Here is a 20625-nt window from a genome sequence, read left to right as displayed (position 1 = left end):
GTTCAAGTTCAAACTGAGGTCAAGACAAAGGCAGTGTGCCAAATTTGCGGTTCGAAACTGGCCTGCCACAACAGCACATCAAGTTTGAAAAATCCCTTGACTTCTGTAAATAGTAACGTTAATGCCTATAGTATACGAGAAAGAAAGTGAAAGTGACATTCAGCCAAGTATGGTGACCCATACTCAGAATTCATGCTCTGCATTTTTGGATGTGAGGGAAAGTTTACCATGTTCAGCTTCCCCAAGAACCCAGCGTTACATGATCAGTGGATGCAGTCTGTTTTTCCGGGACAGCAACAAAGTGTATCGAGTACCCATTGGTCAACCTCTAGTGTAAAGGAGAAATACAATTAATCTATTTCACATTTTTGTCCTTTAAGATAAGCTTTCGGAACATGAAAACAAGAAAAGCTAACCTTTTGTTAAATTCTTGGTAAAAAAAGTTGGCCAAACTTTGTGATTATTGGCCTACTAAATATCAGAATGACTATAATAATAATAATACATTTTAAATAAAATATTAAACAGTATAACTATTGTATTATTTCACAGTGAAATAGAAAAAATCTAGTATTTAACTTAATAACAATAAGCATCATTATTATTGTTTGTTGTTGATGTTGCACAGTAAAACTGTGAACTGTGTCTTCACTTTGAAGCATTAAACTATCAAGTTTTATTCTGCCAAAAAAAAAAAAAAAAACCTCAAAGACGTTGATTTTCTCTTTTGTTGACAACAGGCAGTTAATAATTGTTTCACATTACAAATTTGTGAAGATGGTTGGCACATGTTGTGTTCCCAAACGTTATAAATGATCACTTGAGCACATGCAGAGGTTTACTACGAGCCCAGCTGCTCTGAGATGCTGAAAACTAGCGTAAAAAAAAAAAACAACACTGCCACACTTCACTCTAAAATGTAATTAAATTGCAGTTTTTGTAATTTGATAATCATGCTAAGCCTTCGCACAATTTTGGTTTTATGTTGATTAATTGTGCTGCCCTAATCTCTACTTTGTTAGAAAAATGCTTACATTCATGAATTCAGAAATCTGTTAACTACAGTTTGTGGAGTGAGGTTGAATGTAAATAGAATAAAGAACACTTCTTCACACTGTAGCAGGGAGGGCACTGCCATCGCAAACCGACTCCAGCCACATTCCTGTGGTCAGCCAGAGAATATGTTTTTAGATGGGTATGTTTGTACGTGTGTGTGTGGAAAAAACCCTGTTTGTTTTGGACGGATGGTTGTTCGGGGGCTGGTAAAGGCTTCATTACAGTGACCCACCTCCTTGTTTGCCCCCCTCCTTCCATCTCTCCTTCTGGCATCCTTCCCACCTGCATATTATTAGACTGCCATGCAGGGAAGATGATCAAGGCGGGAAAATACCAACAGCCTCAAAATGGAGGCCCGGGAGGGATCGCACAGGAACGGTGTTTTGGGAATGTAAGCGCAGAGGTTGGATTGTACCGTGTGTTATGACAGACTGTATCATCGGTAGACTTACTTACTCACTATAATAAGCCTGAGAACTTTGTTCAACAGTGCAATTATGGTTTAAAATACTCTATTAAATCACCCTCTGTCTAGCGTTTCTGTGTGGAAGGTCGTTCTGCTCGTTTACATCTCGTTATGCCTCAGAGCCCAGCTTGTCAACTGACAGGTAATTATAGTTAGAAAATCAGAGAGTCTAATGCCTCTGTCTCTATCTCTGAGTGTATTTGGAGACAACCCTTAAATTAGTTTCGCACAAGTACCTTACGCACTGTTTAAAGACACTTGCTGCTTGTGTGACTGTTTTTTTCCTAAAACAAAATAGCAAAAGTAAATATATTATTTAAAAAAGTGTTATATTATATTTATTGTATTATTTATTTTAAAAGCTTTCCCTTAAAGGGGTCATATGATGCGATTTAAATTGTTTCATTCTCTTTGGAGTGTTACAAGCTGAAGAAGCTGAAGAAGATCTGCAAAAGTTGCAAAGAGTAAAGTCTCAAATCCAAAGAGATATTTTTATAAAATGTAAGAGTCAACAACGGCTCCTAAAACAGCTCGTTCTAACACGCCACCACATGTCTATGTCATGATGTGGAAAGATTTACACCGCCCAAATGTGACTGCAAAGAAATAAGAACTTTTATTCTCGCTGTTGCCGCCGCTGCCATGTTGTGGAGACGCTAGTTTGTTTCGCCTTCCAAAAGAGGACACGACAAGAAATCAGTGGTTAAGTTGTATTTCAGCACTGTTCCAGAACAGTTGAACCCAAGTATTCAGATGTGTGCTGCACATTTTATGGAGGATGAGGACCTTTTCCTGAACCTTCAGACTAGCCTACAATACGTCTGTGGCACAAAGGCTTTTTCTATAAAGTTGGGCAGTTCCAGCTTTGGAAATACAGTCGGGTGCTTCTGACTCACAGCCTGTAAGTACGTTTTTTTATATTGAAATAATTTGCCAATGATGATTCAAACGTGAGTTTTGAGCAGTGTAGACTAACTGTAAGAGCTTGTTGTTTGTTGTTTCTCCAATCACAAATGCAGGCATGGTTTTATGTTTACACAGCGGGATATGCAATGCGTAAAAAAAGATGGTATAAGTGAAAGTGATGTGTCATACAGCCAAGTATGGTGACCCAGAATACGTGCTCTGCATTTAACCCATCCAAAGTGCACACACACACACACCGTGAATACACACCCGGGGAGTGGGCAGCCATTTATGCTGCGGCGTCCGGGGAGCAGTTTGGTGTTCAGTGCCTTGCTCAAGGGCACCTCAGTCGTGGTATTGCCGGCCCGAGACTCGAACCCACAACCCTAGGGTCAGGAGTCAAACTCTCTAACCACTAGGCCATGACTTCCTTCATTATAAGTCAGTATAAGTCATTATAATCAGTAATTATGAATTATGTACACAGTGGCTATAACAAATGCCTCGTTTGTAATGGTTTTTATTGGTTTTGTCCCAACTAGTGATGTCTGGATCGCGAGCAAATCATTCTATTTAACGGGTCGAACCAGTACACCAAATCGAACTGAATCATTTGAAATGGTTTGAGTCTCCAATATGCATTCATTTGTAAATTACTTAAGTTATTCGGTTTATAAACATGCCTGGCACTCCCTTTGATGCAAAATAAACCAATATCCCGAGTTATTCAGTTACTTCTAACAGTATATTGACTGAACTGCTAAAAGAGAATTGATGATGGAACTGCACGGCAAAGCAGCTGAACTGAGTGCCACGTTTGAGGCATTCGGCCAATCACAACGCACTGGATAGCTGGCCAATCAGAGCACACCTCGCTTTTGAGAACATTGCGCTTTGTAAAAATCTACGCGTTTCAGAAAAGTTGGGCATAGAGGAGAAACAATAATGTACATTATATGGAAAATAATGTGTTTTTTTAACATTAAACTGCATAAACACCAATTTGCATTACACACAATACATAAAATAATGTTCTTTTTATATGTTATAAGACCCCTTTCATTCTGTTTGGGACACCTTGTGTGACTGTTCCTTTATGATAAAGAGGAACATTCACATGTGCTGCATTATTCATTTCCAACTATATCTCAAAAATTTCTGGCCAGAATAATACAATACAACAGATTATAATAATATATAATAATCATTTTTCCATAACATCTTGCCTCAATTTTAATGCAGCCATTTATCAAAATAGTAGCAAGTGACATGTTGTACTCATACAGGTGGTTAATAATGGTTCTAGCCAAAGCTTGTTGTTTAGGATCATCATAAGGACTGAAGTACTTGGGCTGGACTGAGTTATTGTCAACCTCATCAAGCTCTACCGGGCCACAGGAAGCAGATTTCCTCATGGTCTGATGTGACCTTATGTGTTTTCCAATAGCAGTAATCAGACAGATGCTGTAAGCTATTACCCTAATGCTTCTTCCATTATGAGATTGAGGCCCGCTTGGCTCACTGGTTTTATTTTTATTTAACCTTTATGTAAAGAGGTTAGAGACGCTGAGATTTAAAAGCTTTTGGACAAGAGATACTGTACCTGGCCAAGACCATCAACGGTCTTGATTTTCTTTAGAGAAACACAAACCTCACATAATTAGATAAAATACAAATTCAAGTGAAGTGATTTAGCTTACACTCATTTGTGACCCTGGACCACAAAACCAGTAAAAAGGGTCAATTAATCGAAATTGAGATTTATACATCATCTGAAAGCTGAATAAATAAGCTTTCATTGATTTATGGTTTGTTAGGATAGGACAGGAAAGGAAAATTTGGCCGAGATAAAACTATTTGAAAATCTGGAATCAAAAGGTGGAAGAAAAATATAGATTGCATTTAAAATTTTCCGAAGGACATCCTTAGCATTGCATATTACTAGTTAAAAATTAAGTTTGGATATATTTATGGTAGAAAATGTACAAAATATCTTCATGGAACATGATATTTACTTAATATCCTAATAATTTTTGGCATAAAATAAATATCTATAATTTTGACCCATAATTGCTACTTATAATTTTGACCGAAGTCTATACCTCTTGATATAAACTATTACATGGCTCAGGTTATAAGTGCATGAGTACAGTATTGAGTAAAATTATATGCATGATACTTTTAATACACACAAAAAAAATCCTTAATCCTTTCAAACGCTCAGTTTCCTATCTTGTGTTGATGTATTTCAAATAAACAGGAATAATACATTTTTTATGTTTTTTATTTTATAAAAAAAAAATTTTCACTAAATCATGCCTTTTAAAATATCTCAATAAATATATTTGTGTCATTTTATAAGCATACTGTATACATTTTGTTGACCTCGAAGTTAACATACATGGACTTAAAGAGCTGGTAAAACAAACATATTAATTATATTAGTATTAACAAATAATAGGTTGAACTAGCCGAGTTTTCCTGCTAGAAGATTGTGCTGCTCTATAGTAGTTCTTGATTTATTGAAAGTGTATAATTGGTTGATTGTTAGCACTATAGGTGCAGTAACAACAGGCATTACCGCAACAATGAGAGCACTTGGCCCTCACGACTGACCTGGATAGCATGAAACCCTATCTGTACTGTGCCACTTGAACACAGCAGGTCACAAGATAGCAGTATGACTAGAAAGACACACCTCCGACTTCTCATTCATCCGTGACTGAGCCTTTTGTTACTCAATTTAACAGAAAATACATTTTCCATATACACATTTTCCAAATGTTTTGCTAACCCCCTCTATTTTGCCAAACATCTGCTGCTGTCAAGAGCGACCTGTTCTTCCAATAACAATACCTAGCCTGCATACTTCATTAGATCACCTATGAAGAGCCAGTTTTTGTCATCCAGTCTTTCTGTTTATTACCCAGCAATCAACTGGAGTGCAGCCAAGTGATGTAGCTTTGCAAATATTCAGTATTTCTTTTCATAGTACGGTTTGTGTAGTTCCTGCAGTTACTGACCAAAATATAATGCACATATGTGCACATAACCAGAATGTTATTGTGAGATGGACAGGTGGATTACTTTAAAAGGAAAGCTGCTATTATGATCTGTTGTTGTGTTTTGTTTTATTTCGAGATCATGTAAACCTTCTGTGGCTGTTCTTTTAAAATAAAGATGCCATAATATTTGTTTTTATTTTGTTGCTCTGTTCGATTATTTTGTATTATTATTATACTTTTTTTTTTAAGACTCTTCCATTATTTTTGTATTGTGCACTGCAAACTCTGTGTGACTTATTTTAATTTAAAAGTAAAGCTGCAGTTTAGATTTTGTTTGTAAGTTTTGTTTTTAAGATTTTTTTTTTTTTTTTGGGGGGGGGGGCAAATATAAACCTTCTGTGACTGCACTTTTGTAATAAAGAGGACATCATTTTAGTTTTTTGTTGTTTTGTTTGTTTTTGCTTTGTTTCATCTTTAGAATTTGTTTTGTTTTATTTGAAAAAGGCTCTTCCTTCTGTTTAAATTTTTGTTGTGAGTTTTGTTTTGAGACATGTAAAAATTTGTTATGTTTTGTTTGGTTTTATTTGAAAAGGATTCTGGGATTGTGCAAACATTTTCTGATGACTTTTACAAAAAAGAGGGCATTTGTTTTGTTTTTGTTTTGTTGGAAAAGGCTATTCCTTTATTTTGGGACTGTGCAAACCTTGGGATTATGTAGACTGTTATTTTACAATAAAATGCATTATTTTATTTTATTTCATTTTACTTTGACCCTTGACATCATGCATATGTTCATGCACAATTACACTTAGACCCACCTATCAGCTTAAACATGTCTTCCTCACATTTAGCATGTACAATGTCTGATTTGCATATATATTTTTTTCCAATAGAGGGCTTTTAAAGCAGGTTGTGTAACTGTACTTGAGACATATTGCTGTGCGCAATGACGTGCTGTTGTATTCATGGAATGCAATCACAGAACAGCAGGCGTGCAAGCGTAGGGGGCAAAGGTGATGGAGTCGCCCATGGAGATGCGTTCTGTGTACCATAATAACCAAAAGGGGCTGTTTGCACACTTGTTCGGTCATGTGAGCTGTGCACAGTAACCAATAAGCGAACTCTGAGAGACCGTTGTTTTTTCACTCGTTACGACCTCCTTCGTGAATGTGAGGACGACGGGTTTTAAGTTACAGGGCAGGGAAGGTAAAGCCCCAGATGTTTTGAACAGTTTGTGCATTGCAGTGACCAACTTGGTGTGTGTGTGTTTTACTCTGTCACAGTCTCCCAGTCCAACAGCAGTTTAAAGAAACACAGGAACAGAAGTATCTTTAGTCCCTTCTTCTGCTGTTTCCGGGACTATAATGCGGAACCACCAGCCACCAACAACAAGACCTGCTCCCTCCCTCCACCTGCAGAGGAGAACAGCAGCCCTCCAAAGGTGAGGCCTCATTAATTTCTCTAACGACAGTTTTAACGGCATGAAAATCTTCAGCAATGAATGCATGAAATTGGAGAGTTAAAGTTACTGAGTTTGAATTGCTAATGTCGTTCGAGCTCAGAATAAATTCTGTTTATTAGCAGACTCTTGGTTTAGCTGAGGTTTTTTTCTTGTTTGCGAGCTGTGCCCGAATGCAGGCTCTGTGCACGCTGTTCCCGTGTCCACACCACAAAGTTTTCCAGCTGTTCCGAACTCGGTGAACCCACCGTGATGTTTACCACCCAGTTCTAGAAAATATGGGCCCGCTTCCCCTCACACACATTCTTCAATTTCCATCCACCCACCCACATACACACACATTCTCTCTCTCTCTCACATTCCTGAACTGCTTCTTTAATTCCAATAAAGTATGTGTCTTGTGTGATTGATTACTTGCTGCCCAATGTGTTCCTTCCCCTCCTTCGCTTTCTTTTTCTTTATTTTTCTTTCTCTCCTTCTCCCATTGGCTATATACACTTAAGGGGGAATGCGCTTACACTTAGAAGTTATAAACTAACAGTTCTGCCCTTTAAATCAGAATTGCAAGTTTCTATCTCGCAATTCTGACATTTAAGACAGATAATTGCGAGTTATTAAGTCTGAATTGTAAGATATAAACTTGCAATTTTGAGAACCTAGTCCTTTTTTCCCACTCAGAATTCATAATTGTGGGATAAAAACTCACAATTACCTTTTTAATTTTATATTGTTTTATTTTTAGTTTTTAGTTTTATGTTGTTGTTTCAGTTTTTTTGCACACTCGAAGATTTGAGTCCATCAGTAGCCTAATAAAAGCTGTTTTATTTTACATGGAGCAGACCACCTCATGGGGGCCGCCATGTTGACATCACATGACCAGCTGAAGACAAATTGCGTTATCTTGGTAAACCCCTTTTATCGGACACTTATTTTCATGCAAGACCAAAAAGACTGCCACAAAAAATTAAAAAGTAAAAAATTACAGAGTGCAGTTTACAGTAAATACTTGTGTTGTAGAGTTATTTAAGCACATTTAGTATCTTTTTTTTACACTCTCTCTCTCTTGTTATTTTTTTCTTTTCGTCTCTTGCACACATCTAAACACACACACACAAACGCTGGGCAGTGTACCGTGTGAAATGACCTCACTGTCCGTGGCAAAACTTTCAGCCACAGCGCTTCACAAACACTCATGTGTGCTGCCAAAGCAGGTACAGGCAGCTATAAATGGATCTGATCCCGATCGCATTACCGCCAATGTTTGCCTGCAAATGACTCGTGATCTGCAGAGGAATGTCCTGCTATTTTACATCTGCATGTGCTCGAAGCTGCGCTGATTTAGACCCACATACACTTAAAACGAACCCTATGTGTTTTACAGCTCTTACAGAAAACGTACTGTTCGTAATCTCTGTTGCGATGTTTGCTTTCACAGTGTCGTGTTTGTGGTGCTTGGTTTTTTTTCTTTTTGATGATTCTCTTCCTCCGTTTTGTTTTCTTTCTTTTGATTTTTTTTCTCTCTCTTTTTATCTGGTTTTGTTTCTCAGTGTGATCAGGTCCAGGCCATCCCTATTCCCAGTGTATGTATTATCTTTTTTATTTTGCCTGCATGCTAATGCATATATTTTAATCTCTTGAGAGAAACCTGCCTGAATTCATTTTTCCGGGATGCATTTAGCTTCTACACCACTTTACATGGGTCCCACAAGATAAAAATTAATAGAACTAATATTGTCGTTATTTAAAATGCAGTAAATGGTTAAACAGTTATTTGTCCTATATGGAACTCTTGTTATAAAAGCTGCAGTGTTATGCATTTTTATGCATATAAACTCACAAATCTGACTTTTTTAAATCCGAATTGCAAGTTTGTATCTCGGTTGTCACTATTTTTCTCAGAATTGTGAGTTTATACCTCGCAGTTATCACTCTATAACATGCAGATATGAGTGAAGTCAGAATTTTGAGATACAAACTCACAATTCTGAGTACATATCTGTCTTTTTTCCCTCAGAATTCGACTCGCAAGTGCAAGTATATATCTCACAATTCTGTGGAAAAAAAGTCAAACCTGCAAGATGTAAACATTCAATTCTGAATTGTGAGAGAAAAACTTGCAATTACCTATTCAATTTTTTATTCAGTGGCAGAAACAGGTTTCCATACAATTGAGTCCTAAACAACACTAAAGAGACATACTGTTTGGGAATGACATGGGTCTTTTTTGGTGTGCTATCCCTTTAAATGTTTTGCTAATTTTATTTCATTAGTCTTAAACCCGATTATAAAGTCATATGGTTTATGTAACTGGCAGACTGGTAGTGCTGATAGCAATAAGCTGTACTTGAGGACAACAGCAGTCTCCGAAAGTCAAATCATCCCACATTGCACCTGCTAGAGAAAGAGCGTGAAGTGAGGTTTGCTGATCCGAGCCAGTCCTTCACGCTGAGACAGGGGAGACCCAAATCCTGAAACACACTCCACCTGCCTCTGCCTGCTCAGCAAAAACTGAGCATCCACACTGAGAAAACGCTTGCAAGAGTTTTAATTCTCACAGTAATTGTAATCAGACCTCGGATCTGCTGGTGTTTTCTGAGATGACAGCTGGGAATGTGTCATTGCCTGCTTCCAGATCCTCCCGCTCTGAATTTCTGACATTACCGACTGAGATTTTCAACTGCATGATGTCAAGCTTTCAATATCTTCTTTCTATTGCATTTGGAAAGTGTCTGGATTGGGGCAAAGGTTAAGTTGGGAATTTAGTGAGCCACAAACTGTTGACTGTCATTTTTCACTCGGAGCAAACAGATTATCGTAATGCAAGCAAGCGATAAATCATATGTGTTTGAAAGCCATGAAATGAATGCTGGCATTGACTGACACAGCATGAGGCTTCAATTATGGTTATAGCATTGTTTGAAAACCATAAAGTCTTTAGAGTTTTAATGTTATGATGTAATTGCCTGTGCTCATGGAGAATGCATAAATTTGACCATCTGTGTGGTCTTGTTTGTGTATCCATGTGGGGACCGAATGTTCTCTCTGTGATAAACTAATAGTTTAACAACACTGTTAATGTAATATTTTGCAAATCTGAAAATAAATATCTATTTTACAAACTGTAGATTATAATATTGCAATGCCTTCAAGGAAAAGTTCACCCAAAATTGAAAATTTCCTCATAATTTTTTATTTATTTATTTTACATACAAACATATTATATACTTTTATTTATGTAGACAATATATCAGCTTTTTATTGGCTATTGTTCATAACATAAAAATGTTTTTCTTGGTATTCCTAAAATGAAGATCATACAGTGAGACTCACTTTATAGGCTATAGGTTTAATCCATGTTTGACACATTGATCACATTTTATATACTTAAAGTACATACTGGAATAATAATAAATTACATTAATAATGAATTCAACTTTAATGTAGTTTAATGTCATTCGAATTGCAAATAGTTATTCAAACCTGATGAGATGGAAGTGTTGGCAGTGAAAGGTCATGGAGGACTCCAGCAGATTCATACTGGCACAGATAAATCATCCAGCCCCTGCACTGTCCTCTATGACCTTTCCTCCACACTCATGCAGAAATGCATATGTAAAGAATATTCGGTATATCGGTGTCTTGAATGTGCATAAATTATGCATGCCTGCATGTGCTGTATATGACTTTGCTTGCATCCTTAGATACGTGAGAGTGTGTTTTGCTCCCATAGGCAACTCCATCTGCCTCCCTCAGGTCAGGCTTAGTAAAGGACATCTCATTCCTGTTACTGGCAGACCATCTACAGAGGCAGCTTGTGCTTAGGCAACACGACTTGGCAGTGAAGCCAAACCGGGGGGGACAGTCACTTTAACACAAAACTATGATCATTGTTTCAAGGTTATCCAAAACCACCAGATCCCGGTACATCATTTGGGACAACAACCGAACAATCTCCAGTGCATGTTGTGTCTCACTGGAGAACAGCCCATAGCTTTTGATTATAACTCTGAATGTCTGGCTGATATACAGTAATAAGTATGCATCTTTATCCTTCAGTGAACTGCTTGTTTGCTCTTCTCTCCTCCATTTATTCATCTGTGCCGTATTTCCTCCAGCCTCCAGCCAAATACCTCTTGCCTGAGGTCAGCATTAATGATTATGGCAAGAACTGTGTGGTCATTGACCTGGACGAGACCCTCGTGCACAGCTCCTTCAAGGTACTTCTGAATACACACACATAACCATGAATACTACATTTAATAATTTACTACAATTTTGTTATTATACTTCATATAGCAATGAATAAGTGGCATATTCCTTGCTAATCAGTTTTATATTGGCAACCATTGGCGTTCTTAATTTGAATTGAGCCGAGTGTTGACTTTTATTTATCTTCGCAACACAAATTATGATATTTTTGATGAAATCCGAGAGCTTTCTTGCCATGCAAAAGGAATTCCCAGAATACACTATAATCAAAAATGGTGGAGAATGCAGGCAAAATGTCAATCATAAATGCATATTTTTCATTCAGGACTGACAAATAATAGTTAAAAATAGTTCAATGTAATTAGAAATACATTTATTTCAACCAATTGTTTTCTGTTATGCATTTTAATAAAGGTTTTATGTGCTAACATAGCAACATGCTAAGGTCAAACTCTATTGGAATCAATTGTGAAACCGGTCTCATGCAGAGTGTTATTTGTATGGCGGTCTATTCCATTTCAGTCGCTTATGAGATCCTATTTAATCCTATTTGAATACTGCTTTAGAAGGCAGCTGCCTATGTAGGCACTAGACAGTGGGGCAGCTCAGTAGGTTTTTAGACAGAGCTTTCATTTTAGTCCTCATTTCTAAATAAACATTGAGCAAATTTGGAACATTCACTCCTGCACATTGTTTTTGAGTGGACAGATGTATAATCTGAGCAACCTATGACATGATAACAGAAGGCATTGGCAGTATTTTGGGGTTGATGGGGTGGATTTGAAGTCCCAAATGAATTAAATCCTCTTCTGAGATTAAATGTTTGTCTGGTCCCTAGAAAGTAGCGCTTCGGGGAGCCACCTGCTGAGTGCAGTGACCCACTTCTCTGCATCTTGGTTTAAGGCGGTTTTTTAGCTCTCTCTCTCTCTCTCTCTCTCTCTCTCTCTCTCAAACATGGTCAAATAAACAACTATGTCCAGTTGATTACATATAATCACTCTACATTTACATAAGTACACACATCCTGCTTAATGCATACATGTCTTCCACTGCTGCATACGTCCCTGCTCCCAAAGGAGAAAGACAGAGACAGATACCGAATGTGTTTGCTCTAAGACTAATAACTGTGTTTTGTTAAGCCTGTCCTCCTTTAAAATGTCTGCCTGGCAGCTCCTGTTTTTTCTCAGAGAAGAGAGAAAGAGGCCCAGAGAGAGGGATGCATGCCTTTGTGCGCGTTCACAACCTCACATACACACACAGATACACCCATCCTGACACCAAAACACACACTCACATACACACACAAATACACCCATCCTGACACCAAAAACACACACTCACTCACATACACACATGACATCACATTGGAAAGATATGTTCACAGTTACACAAAAACGGTTTGATCGTGACCGTACTTGACGAGTGTTTACAAATTTTTCTATTACTTATAATTATTACTTAGCATGTTCTGTCTCAGATGGCTTGATTTTCTCAGTGACAGATGTTTTTCTTTTCCTTTCCTACATACAGTGGCTACAAAAAGAATTAGAACAATAATATTAAATGTTTTGCATTTAATGCAATAGATTTTTTAAGTTTTAGACATAATATTTTACAATAATGAACAAAAGTCTGTAATTCCTTGCCTTTTTCTTTTTAATATATATATATATATATATATATATATATATATATATATATATATATATACCAATACTTTAAATATTAATTTAAGTTGGTTAACTATTTTTAATACATGGCTGTCTGGAATTCTTGATTTTCTGCAATTTCTATGTTGAGTTTGGTTTATATATACACATGCGCGCACACACACACACACACACATAGATACATAAAATCCATATATGTATACATATTTAAAACTATATTTAATGCATTTTTTCGAGCTAATAAATACTGTTGTGCCACTCACAATCCCCATTGATATAGATCACCCACTCCTCCTGCTGGCCATATTATGAACTGACGTTTAAATCAGTTGACTGTGAAAACTGATCTGAAATCAGTCCCTTCATTAAATATTTATTTCAGACAGACATTAAATTACTAAAACATTCAAAAATCTGTCCACTGTATTTCTAGACAAACATTGAAACAGTTAACTGAGAAAAATCATGAACTTGATGGTTTATCTTGTTTTCCAGTAAAAACATTCTTAAAATATGATACATTTACTTAATAATAATAATAAAAAATTCTGATACTTAAACTGAGTATACAATAGTTTTCATACCCTTTTAAGCATAAAATGATCTGTAAATTTATGGTTTAGAAAAAAAAAGTCAAATGCTAAACAAAATTATATTAGTAAAATACAAAACAAATTATTTCAAAATAACACTAATTAAGAATATTATGTTCTGCAGTCATTGTAAATAAAACTATGCAACACAGTCGTGATGTTATGCAAGCCAGGTCAGATATTGGATGAGCCTCCTCCTCATCCGTCCAATCAGAACTGAGATCCAAAGAATTTCCTTGTTTTCAACAAGCCCTTGAAAAGTGCAGAGAGCAAAAGTTTTCTCTCCTCTTCTCATCCTCATCTGCCTTTCTCTTTCTCTGTTTGCAATAAGACAGCTCATAGCCACCCGCTGGGTCTCTTTCATCATCTCCCAGTGCTCTACAGCACGTCTCCTCCTCTCTCTCCCTCCGCTTTCTTAAAAAGCGTATCAAGTCTCTTTTCAAAGACGCTTGCAGTTCCAGCTCCATGCAGTCAGCTGTCAGAAACACACACGCTCAAATGCACACACTCATGCACATATACACTCAAAGAAGTCTAATTGAAAGTCTTGACTACAGGTAGCTGTGAAGCGGTGCATGCCTCCCTCTGGCACTCTCAGAGAACAGCACAGCTCATACAGCTGTAACATGCTTACAGTGGGTTTCAAACAGGCTCCTAATGTGTGATTTCCTGTTTTGTGCCTGCAGCCCATCAGCAACGCAGACTTTATTGTCCCTGTGGAGATTGACGGGACAGTTCATCAGGTACCGTGCAAATGGGTTCAAATGTAGCCATGGGTAAATGGTCACACTTTGTCGGCAACAGGTTATTAACAAAGCTCTCACCCCCTTTGAATCTGGACTGTGTTTTTTGTCTTGCAATGTCACCTTAACCTTGACAAGCCATGTCATAAATTTAAATGAAAGGAATATTATGGGTTCCATACAAGTTAAGCTCTATTAACAGCATTTGTGGGATAATAAAAACTAATATATATGTTGACTTGTCCTTTGTTTCCTTTAAAAAAATAAAAATTACACACTGAGGCAGTTACAATGGAAGTGGATGGGACCTATTTTTCGAAGATTTACAATTATTTTTATTAAAGTAATAATTAACCATTAAAAGAATAAATTTTAGTTTACTTATAAAATGCTAAAACGTGCAATATTTGAGGCGTAAGGCTGCACAATCCATCATTTTTAACAGCTGTTTTGGGGCCCTGTTAAACATACTTGTTGAATTACTGCAGTAGATAAATTTGTGAAATTGGAACTTGACACAGAAAATGTTATTTAAGTGATTTTTACATTAAAATCATGTTAACACTTTTGGTTACATCATCTTGTAGATACTATATTGTAAAAATGTAAAAAAAAAAAAAACTGCAGCTGCGGTTGCCAGATATTTACTGTAAAAATACAATAGAAACTTTTTAGGTTTTACAGATTAAAATTTAATGTACAATAAAAAAGTATACTTTATTAACTGTAACCATGTTACTACGTCAAATTAATTAAGATGTTTTTACATGTAATAATATAATGACAACCAGCTTAAAAATACAGATGGTAAAGACTAAACTACTTTAGCTTGTTCAAAAGCTTAGGTAAATACTAATAGGTGCATGATGTTGTACAAAACAGCATCATTTTAACATGTGACATACAAATAAAATCATATAAATTGTGACAAAAAAAATCTAATATTCATAATTGATAAGTTGTTTTTCACTTCCCAAAATTGTACATTTAACAGTTTTTTACTATAAACCATTTACCATAAACCAATTAACTGTAGGATTTGTACAGTTAAAACTGTGATCATTTTAAAGTTTATTTATATTTTCTTAACAGTTATGTATTGACCTTGTTCAGCTGCATTATAAGTTTTCAATTTTTGCTTCTTTAAATAAATAGAGTGAAAATTTGAAATTCAGTTTTATGTTAATCAACATCATGCCACATAAAGCTCAACTTCTACTAAACCTGAAATATTCCTGTAAAAAAATAATTAAGAATTGCTCCATCAAATACATCTCACTGTTCTGTGCATTCTCTGCTGTATTAAGATATTTTTCCAACATGTGTCCTCTGAGGTTTTGTCTTTTCATCTCTTAAGAAGCAGTAATATGTGAGTGGCCCCAAAGGGTTCATGCTAAATCACAGTCTGAATCTGAACTCATTTCCTTTTTATCATTCTCCTCGAGTCACTGGGTACGATGTAGTCAACAGCACACGCTCGAGGTAACTAACTTGAAGTAAACAAATGTCACCAGTCTGAACACAGCCGAAAGAGTAAACACACTTGAGGGGAGTCTGAAGTCTGTTGATTGTAAATCTGTGTGTGAGTCAATATGGGCTCATTTGTTGCTGGAAAACATCTGCGAGGTGGCTGGTACCTGGTTCAAGTAATCCAGGATAGGCTTTGTGGATCAGGGTCGGCCTGTTCTTGGTTACTTGCACTGGGTTGCAGCAACTGAACTACAAGTTGAAGACTGAAACTCCACAAAAGGTTTGTTGAAGATTCAAAGTCTGCAGAATTCCATCAGTAATAGCTGTTTGTTTGAAGGTCTACGTACTGAAGAGGCCTCACGTGGATGAGTTTCTGCAGAAAATGGGCGAACTGTTTGAATGTGTTCTTTTTACAGCCAGCCTGGCTAAGGTAAGATTTCCTGAGTATTCTTTAGGCTGCATGTAAACCATCTTTAGCACTAAAAGCTTGCAATTATAGTCAGTCTTTTTCAATATTTGGTCAATTAGTCAATATTTTACAGGCTCGACTTAGCAATGGAAGTCATTTTCAATAAAAGCTGACGATGTTAGCGTTGTAATGTTCATGAGCCCAGTGGTTCAACAAAGTTGAGAAAAGTTGAATGTTATGCAAATAAGTGATGGAGTGAAGTCAGTGGAGCTCACAGCATCCATCTCCTGTGAGATACTCGCCGAGGAACTTTAATGTTGTTTAGAGCGATTTTGCTGATCTCTGTAATATTTATATATACCTTTATAATAAAAAAAAAAAATAATGTGTGGGAAACTGAGTCAGAAAGTTTGCAGTGAGTTTGGTTCATGCATTGATAATCATTTATCTTGCTCATGAGGTGATGTGTTATGCACCATTGGTAGTAATATAAAATGCTTTTCCTGCCAAATGTTCATTTTCAGCAGCAAAAAAAAAAAAAAAAAACTGCTTCATTCTCAAAATAGAATCTTATTTTATTGCAAATTTATCCCATGTTTTCAATAGCTGGGGGGAATTAAACAGATTTGAATCCATAAACAAAAATCTGTATATAAATCCATATGTTTTTTGGATTGAGTTTGAAAAAAATGAATGTATTATTTATAAGTAATTTATTATTTATTTGTTACTATTTTTTTCTTTTTGCCTGAGTTAGAGACATTATTATTTATTTATTGTTTATTTACTTAATTTCTACATTTTTAATTAATTAATTCATTATTAATATTATGATTAAGTTAGTAAAATTATTTTATAAAACTTATATATTACTTCATGTCAGTTTTTTTTGGCTGGAATTGTGTCAGATACATAGTGTATGCTATTTATTTATATATTTATTTAATATATAAATATGAATTAATTCATTCATATTAAATTATTATAATGATTACGCTCAAAACTATTTAATGTACTTTTTCATGTTTTTTTGGGGGGGAGGGGCTGGATTTGAGTCAGATATGAATTTATTTTATTTGTACATATTTTTATTAAAGTATTTTGAATTCCTTTATTTTAAATTAATTTTAAGAATAGCATGCTTGAGTGCTACTGACACTCTGCTGCCAGACTGCTTTGCTGCAGTTTTGTAATTTATTTATTTTTTTAGAAGTTTGCAATAATATAAAAAGAATGTTTTTTAAGTCTAAATATTTGAACATGTATTTCACATCTATAACATATACATGTATGGTATTCTTTTCTTTACTATTTTTTGTTTTTGTATTTGTAATTTCTTTTATTCGGGACAGAGATAAAAGTCTGATGTCTTCTATGCATAAATGCAGGCAGGAGAAGTTAGTCTGTCTGGTCATAGTGTAACTGTTGTATTGTTGCATCTCTATCTTGATCTTGTAGTATGCTGACCCTGTAGCAGACCTGTTGGACCGTTGGGGTGTGTTCAGGGCCCGGCTCTTCAGGGAATCCTGTGTGTTCCACCGGGGGAACTACGTCAAAGACCTCAGCCGACTGGGCCGAGAGCTCAACAAAGTCATCATAGTGGACAACTCACCTGCCTCCTACATCTTTCATCCAGAAAACGCTGTATGTGTCACTGAGGACCTCAACTGCATTTGATTCGACATTACAGCTTCAGAATACACTATTACTATATAATATAGGTTGCAACCTGACTCCTAGTGCATTCATTTATATCTTTATCCCAGAATCATTTTTTTCCAGTGGAACTAATGAGGTAGAACCCAGCCACTGGCACTTTACACTCATTTTTCAAAACTTCTCATTAATTATAGATATTAATCTAACGGAGAGACCTGAGGAAGAAAGCTGCAGTTCTATTGTACCTCAGTGCTGTCACCTCCTACACACGCTTGCATCCCTCCGCTTAGAAGAGAAGCTGTTATTCTGTATTCAAACTAATGAGCTGAAGGTGCTGATTAAAGCCTGTGGCAAAATAAGTTGGTTGCCAACCCTCTACATTGCGATTTAATGGAGCCACAGAGTATAATTGATGCGCTACATGTAAACAATATTCTTTCTTATATTTTCCTGCCAAAATAATGGAGTTCCATTGGAATTTTTCAGCTTTTAAGAACTGCTGGGTTCTCTGGCAGTGGGCGTAGCTTATGCGCAATTGACAACCTCATTGGCTGATGCTCACCTATTATCATCATCCCTGTAACGCCACCCGATTAATATTCATGAATCCAGCGGCTTGTTAATCCTTAGTGTGTTTTATATTGTTCTTATTAGTATAATTTATAGTATTATTATCTTACCAGTATTATTGTTTAGTTACTAAGTTTAGTTAAAATTACAAATATGCATTCAAGTTTGTTTTCTAATACTAAAGTTCTATAATTGAATGATACTTGAGTGTACTTTCAGATAAAAAAATAAAAAAAAGTTGTGCCATTTAACACACACACACACACATATATATATATGTGTGTTGGTAAAATATACCTATTAATATAAATAAAATATACATAATATACATATCCATTTATGCACTATGGGGAAGTTTGACTGGCTGACAAATGTTCTAATCTAAGGTTCGGTGAATGTAGTTCCAAGCTGCTCTTGACTGCATCACACGTCTGTATCACTTTGAATGAAATTTCAAATGATTTCAGTTATTTCAAACGTCCTTACAGTCTACAGCAGCAAAAGAACCAAAACCCACAATGGCACTGGCCAAACAAATAAATATAGTAAACAATTGGATAAAAACGACAGATCATTTCCATGTTAAACATTTGCTTCACATTTGGATGGAAACCCAGCTATTGTTGTGGAACAGCTCAGTTTGCAGCAAATGCTACGAATGTGGGTCACACATTTAACAAATGTACTGTAAAATATAATGATAATCTAATATTAATAAATTAGTATTAATATTTTGATTGTATTTAACACTTTATTTTACAGTGAAATATTACAGTTCTGATGTTTCTTATTGTGTTTTTAGTCACAATAAACATAATACAATAAGAAACCAACAACAATAATAACATTATTATTAGTTATATTGATATATTCTTTTTTTTTTTTTTTTTAATTGCCATGAATTCCCTCCCATCCCCCCCAAACTGTGCATCCTTAGTACTTTCATATTTTTAAACAGACAACTATTAAGTATTGGGGGATATCAATGGTCTAAAGAGGCCTTCTATAAAGAGTTTATATATATTTTTTTTTTACATAAATATGTTATTGAACACATTTCGAAATTTCCCTCTTCAGTCTTGCTAGCTGACAAAGTCTTTTCTGTGTGAAAAATGCAAATTCGGTCATTATTTATTCACCCTCATGTTATTTCAGATCTTTAAAATATGACTTTACTGTATGTTCTTCATGAAGTCATAAGAATTTTTATTTTTTGGTGAACTATTCCTTTTTCTTGGGGTTTCTTATGCCTTATAAATGGTAATCTCATTTATAATCTAAAGAACTGCAGATTGTATTTTTATTGTTTAAAGCAACTAAATCAGAAAAGCGTTTTGAGCTTGGTCTTGTAATGGTGTTTGTGTGTCTGCAGGTGCCGGTGCAGTCGTGGTTTGATGACATGACAGACACAGAGCTGCTGGATTTACTGCCACTGTTTGAAGGCCTGAGCAAAGAGACGGACGTTTACAGTGTGTTACAGAGCCTGAAGGCCAGGTAGCATACGGGTCCAGCACTGCCTCGCAAACACAAACACCCCCTCCAGCTTCTCAGGCCCTGGCCTCTAGAGGACACCACTCACCCAACAAACGCCACTCCATCTCCCTCAATGGACCAACGGCCAACAGAATTCCTTGGCAAGCAAATATACAGTATACACTTAGTTCATTTCAACTTTTGATGCAGATTTAAAGAGAAACACAAGAGTTTACTATCCTTAAGTATATTTACCAGGAAAAAGAACAAGACGTACTATTTTCTGGACCGGCGTGAAAACGGAACTTTTCTTTTTTCTTCTGTTCAGGCTATGCAGGCAGTCTTTTGAGTGGCGTTATCTGTAGTTCCAACAACTGTGATTTACTTTTTCTCGTTCTCTCGTACCAAGTGCCTTCTGACTTGTTTTTATGGGGACACAAATGAGTTTTTGTATGCTGCATATTTACAGTTCGAAACCTTTAAACAAACACTTGCTGTAAGAGCGAACGTTTGAGTCTTTTGACATTCGTGAAGACTTTTCTGTGACGGTCGGAAGGGCCCTCCATTGGACTGAATGATATTATCGGAGATGATGATGTCATTATTTTCTTGGGTTCTTGTATGCCTTCGAAAGTATAGCATATAAGCGTTGTGTTCAAAAGAAACGTTTGCATCTATTACCAACTGTGATTTGAATTAATAATACAATATATTGTGAAAAAAAAAAAACTAAAGTTGATCAACAATCCAATACGTCAGGATCTGAAATAAATAATCATCATTATTAAAATAAAAGATGCAATCAATATAAAGAATGGCTTACGTTTGTGACTATTTGTGTGCATTGCACTTGATTGAGTTCCAAAGGGATGCTGGGAAGCCATGAGTGGAATACTTAAAATAAGTCGATTGTACACCATCTTTACAGTGCAGTCAA

At 36.0% G+C, this 20625-nt stretch overlaps 1 protein-coding gene across 4 annotated transcripts in view; it reads left to right on the top strand.

Annotated features, from left to right (window-relative positions):
• Window positions 1–20498, top strand: part of ctdspla (CTD (carboxy-terminal domain, RNA polymerase II, polypeptide A) small phosphatase-like a) — a 38895-nt gene extending 18397 nt beyond the window's left edge. Inside the window, exons 1-9 of one of the 4 annotated variants that reach the window (XM_026200449.1) lie at window positions 975–1447; window positions 1592–1664; window positions 6717–6874; window positions 8440–8472; window positions 11008–11109; window positions 14051–14107; window positions 15915–16007; window positions 17445–17630; window positions 19588–20498. In XM_026200449.1, the coding sequence (XP_026056234.1) occupies window positions 1370–1447; window positions 1592–1664; window positions 6717–6874; window positions 8440–8472; window positions 11008–11109; window positions 14051–14107; window positions 15915–16007; window positions 17445–17630; window positions 19588–19713 (906 nt within the window). In that variant the 5' untranslated portion in view covers window positions 975–1369 and the 3' untranslated portion in view covers window positions 19714–20498. Of the gene's footprint in view, window positions 1–974; window positions 1448–1591; window positions 1665–6716; window positions 6875–8439; window positions 8473–11007; window positions 11110–14050; window positions 14108–15914; window positions 16008–17444; window positions 17631–19587 lie in introns of those variants that run through there. The other 3 variants (XM_026200450.1, XM_026200451.1, XM_026200452.1) reach the window with 3 other exon arrangements.
• Window positions 20499–20625: the final 127 nt, after the last annotated feature.

The sequence above is a fragment of the Carassius auratus genome, chromosome 24 (assembly GCF_003368295.1).
Source record: "Carassius auratus strain Wakin chromosome 24, ASM336829v1, whole genome shotgun sequence".
Lineage (NCBI taxonomy): Eukaryota > Metazoa > Chordata > Actinopteri > Cypriniformes > Cyprinidae > Carassius > Carassius auratus.
Note: the sequence above shows the minus strand (reverse complement) of the source record. Positions and strands in the feature narration are given on the sequence as shown.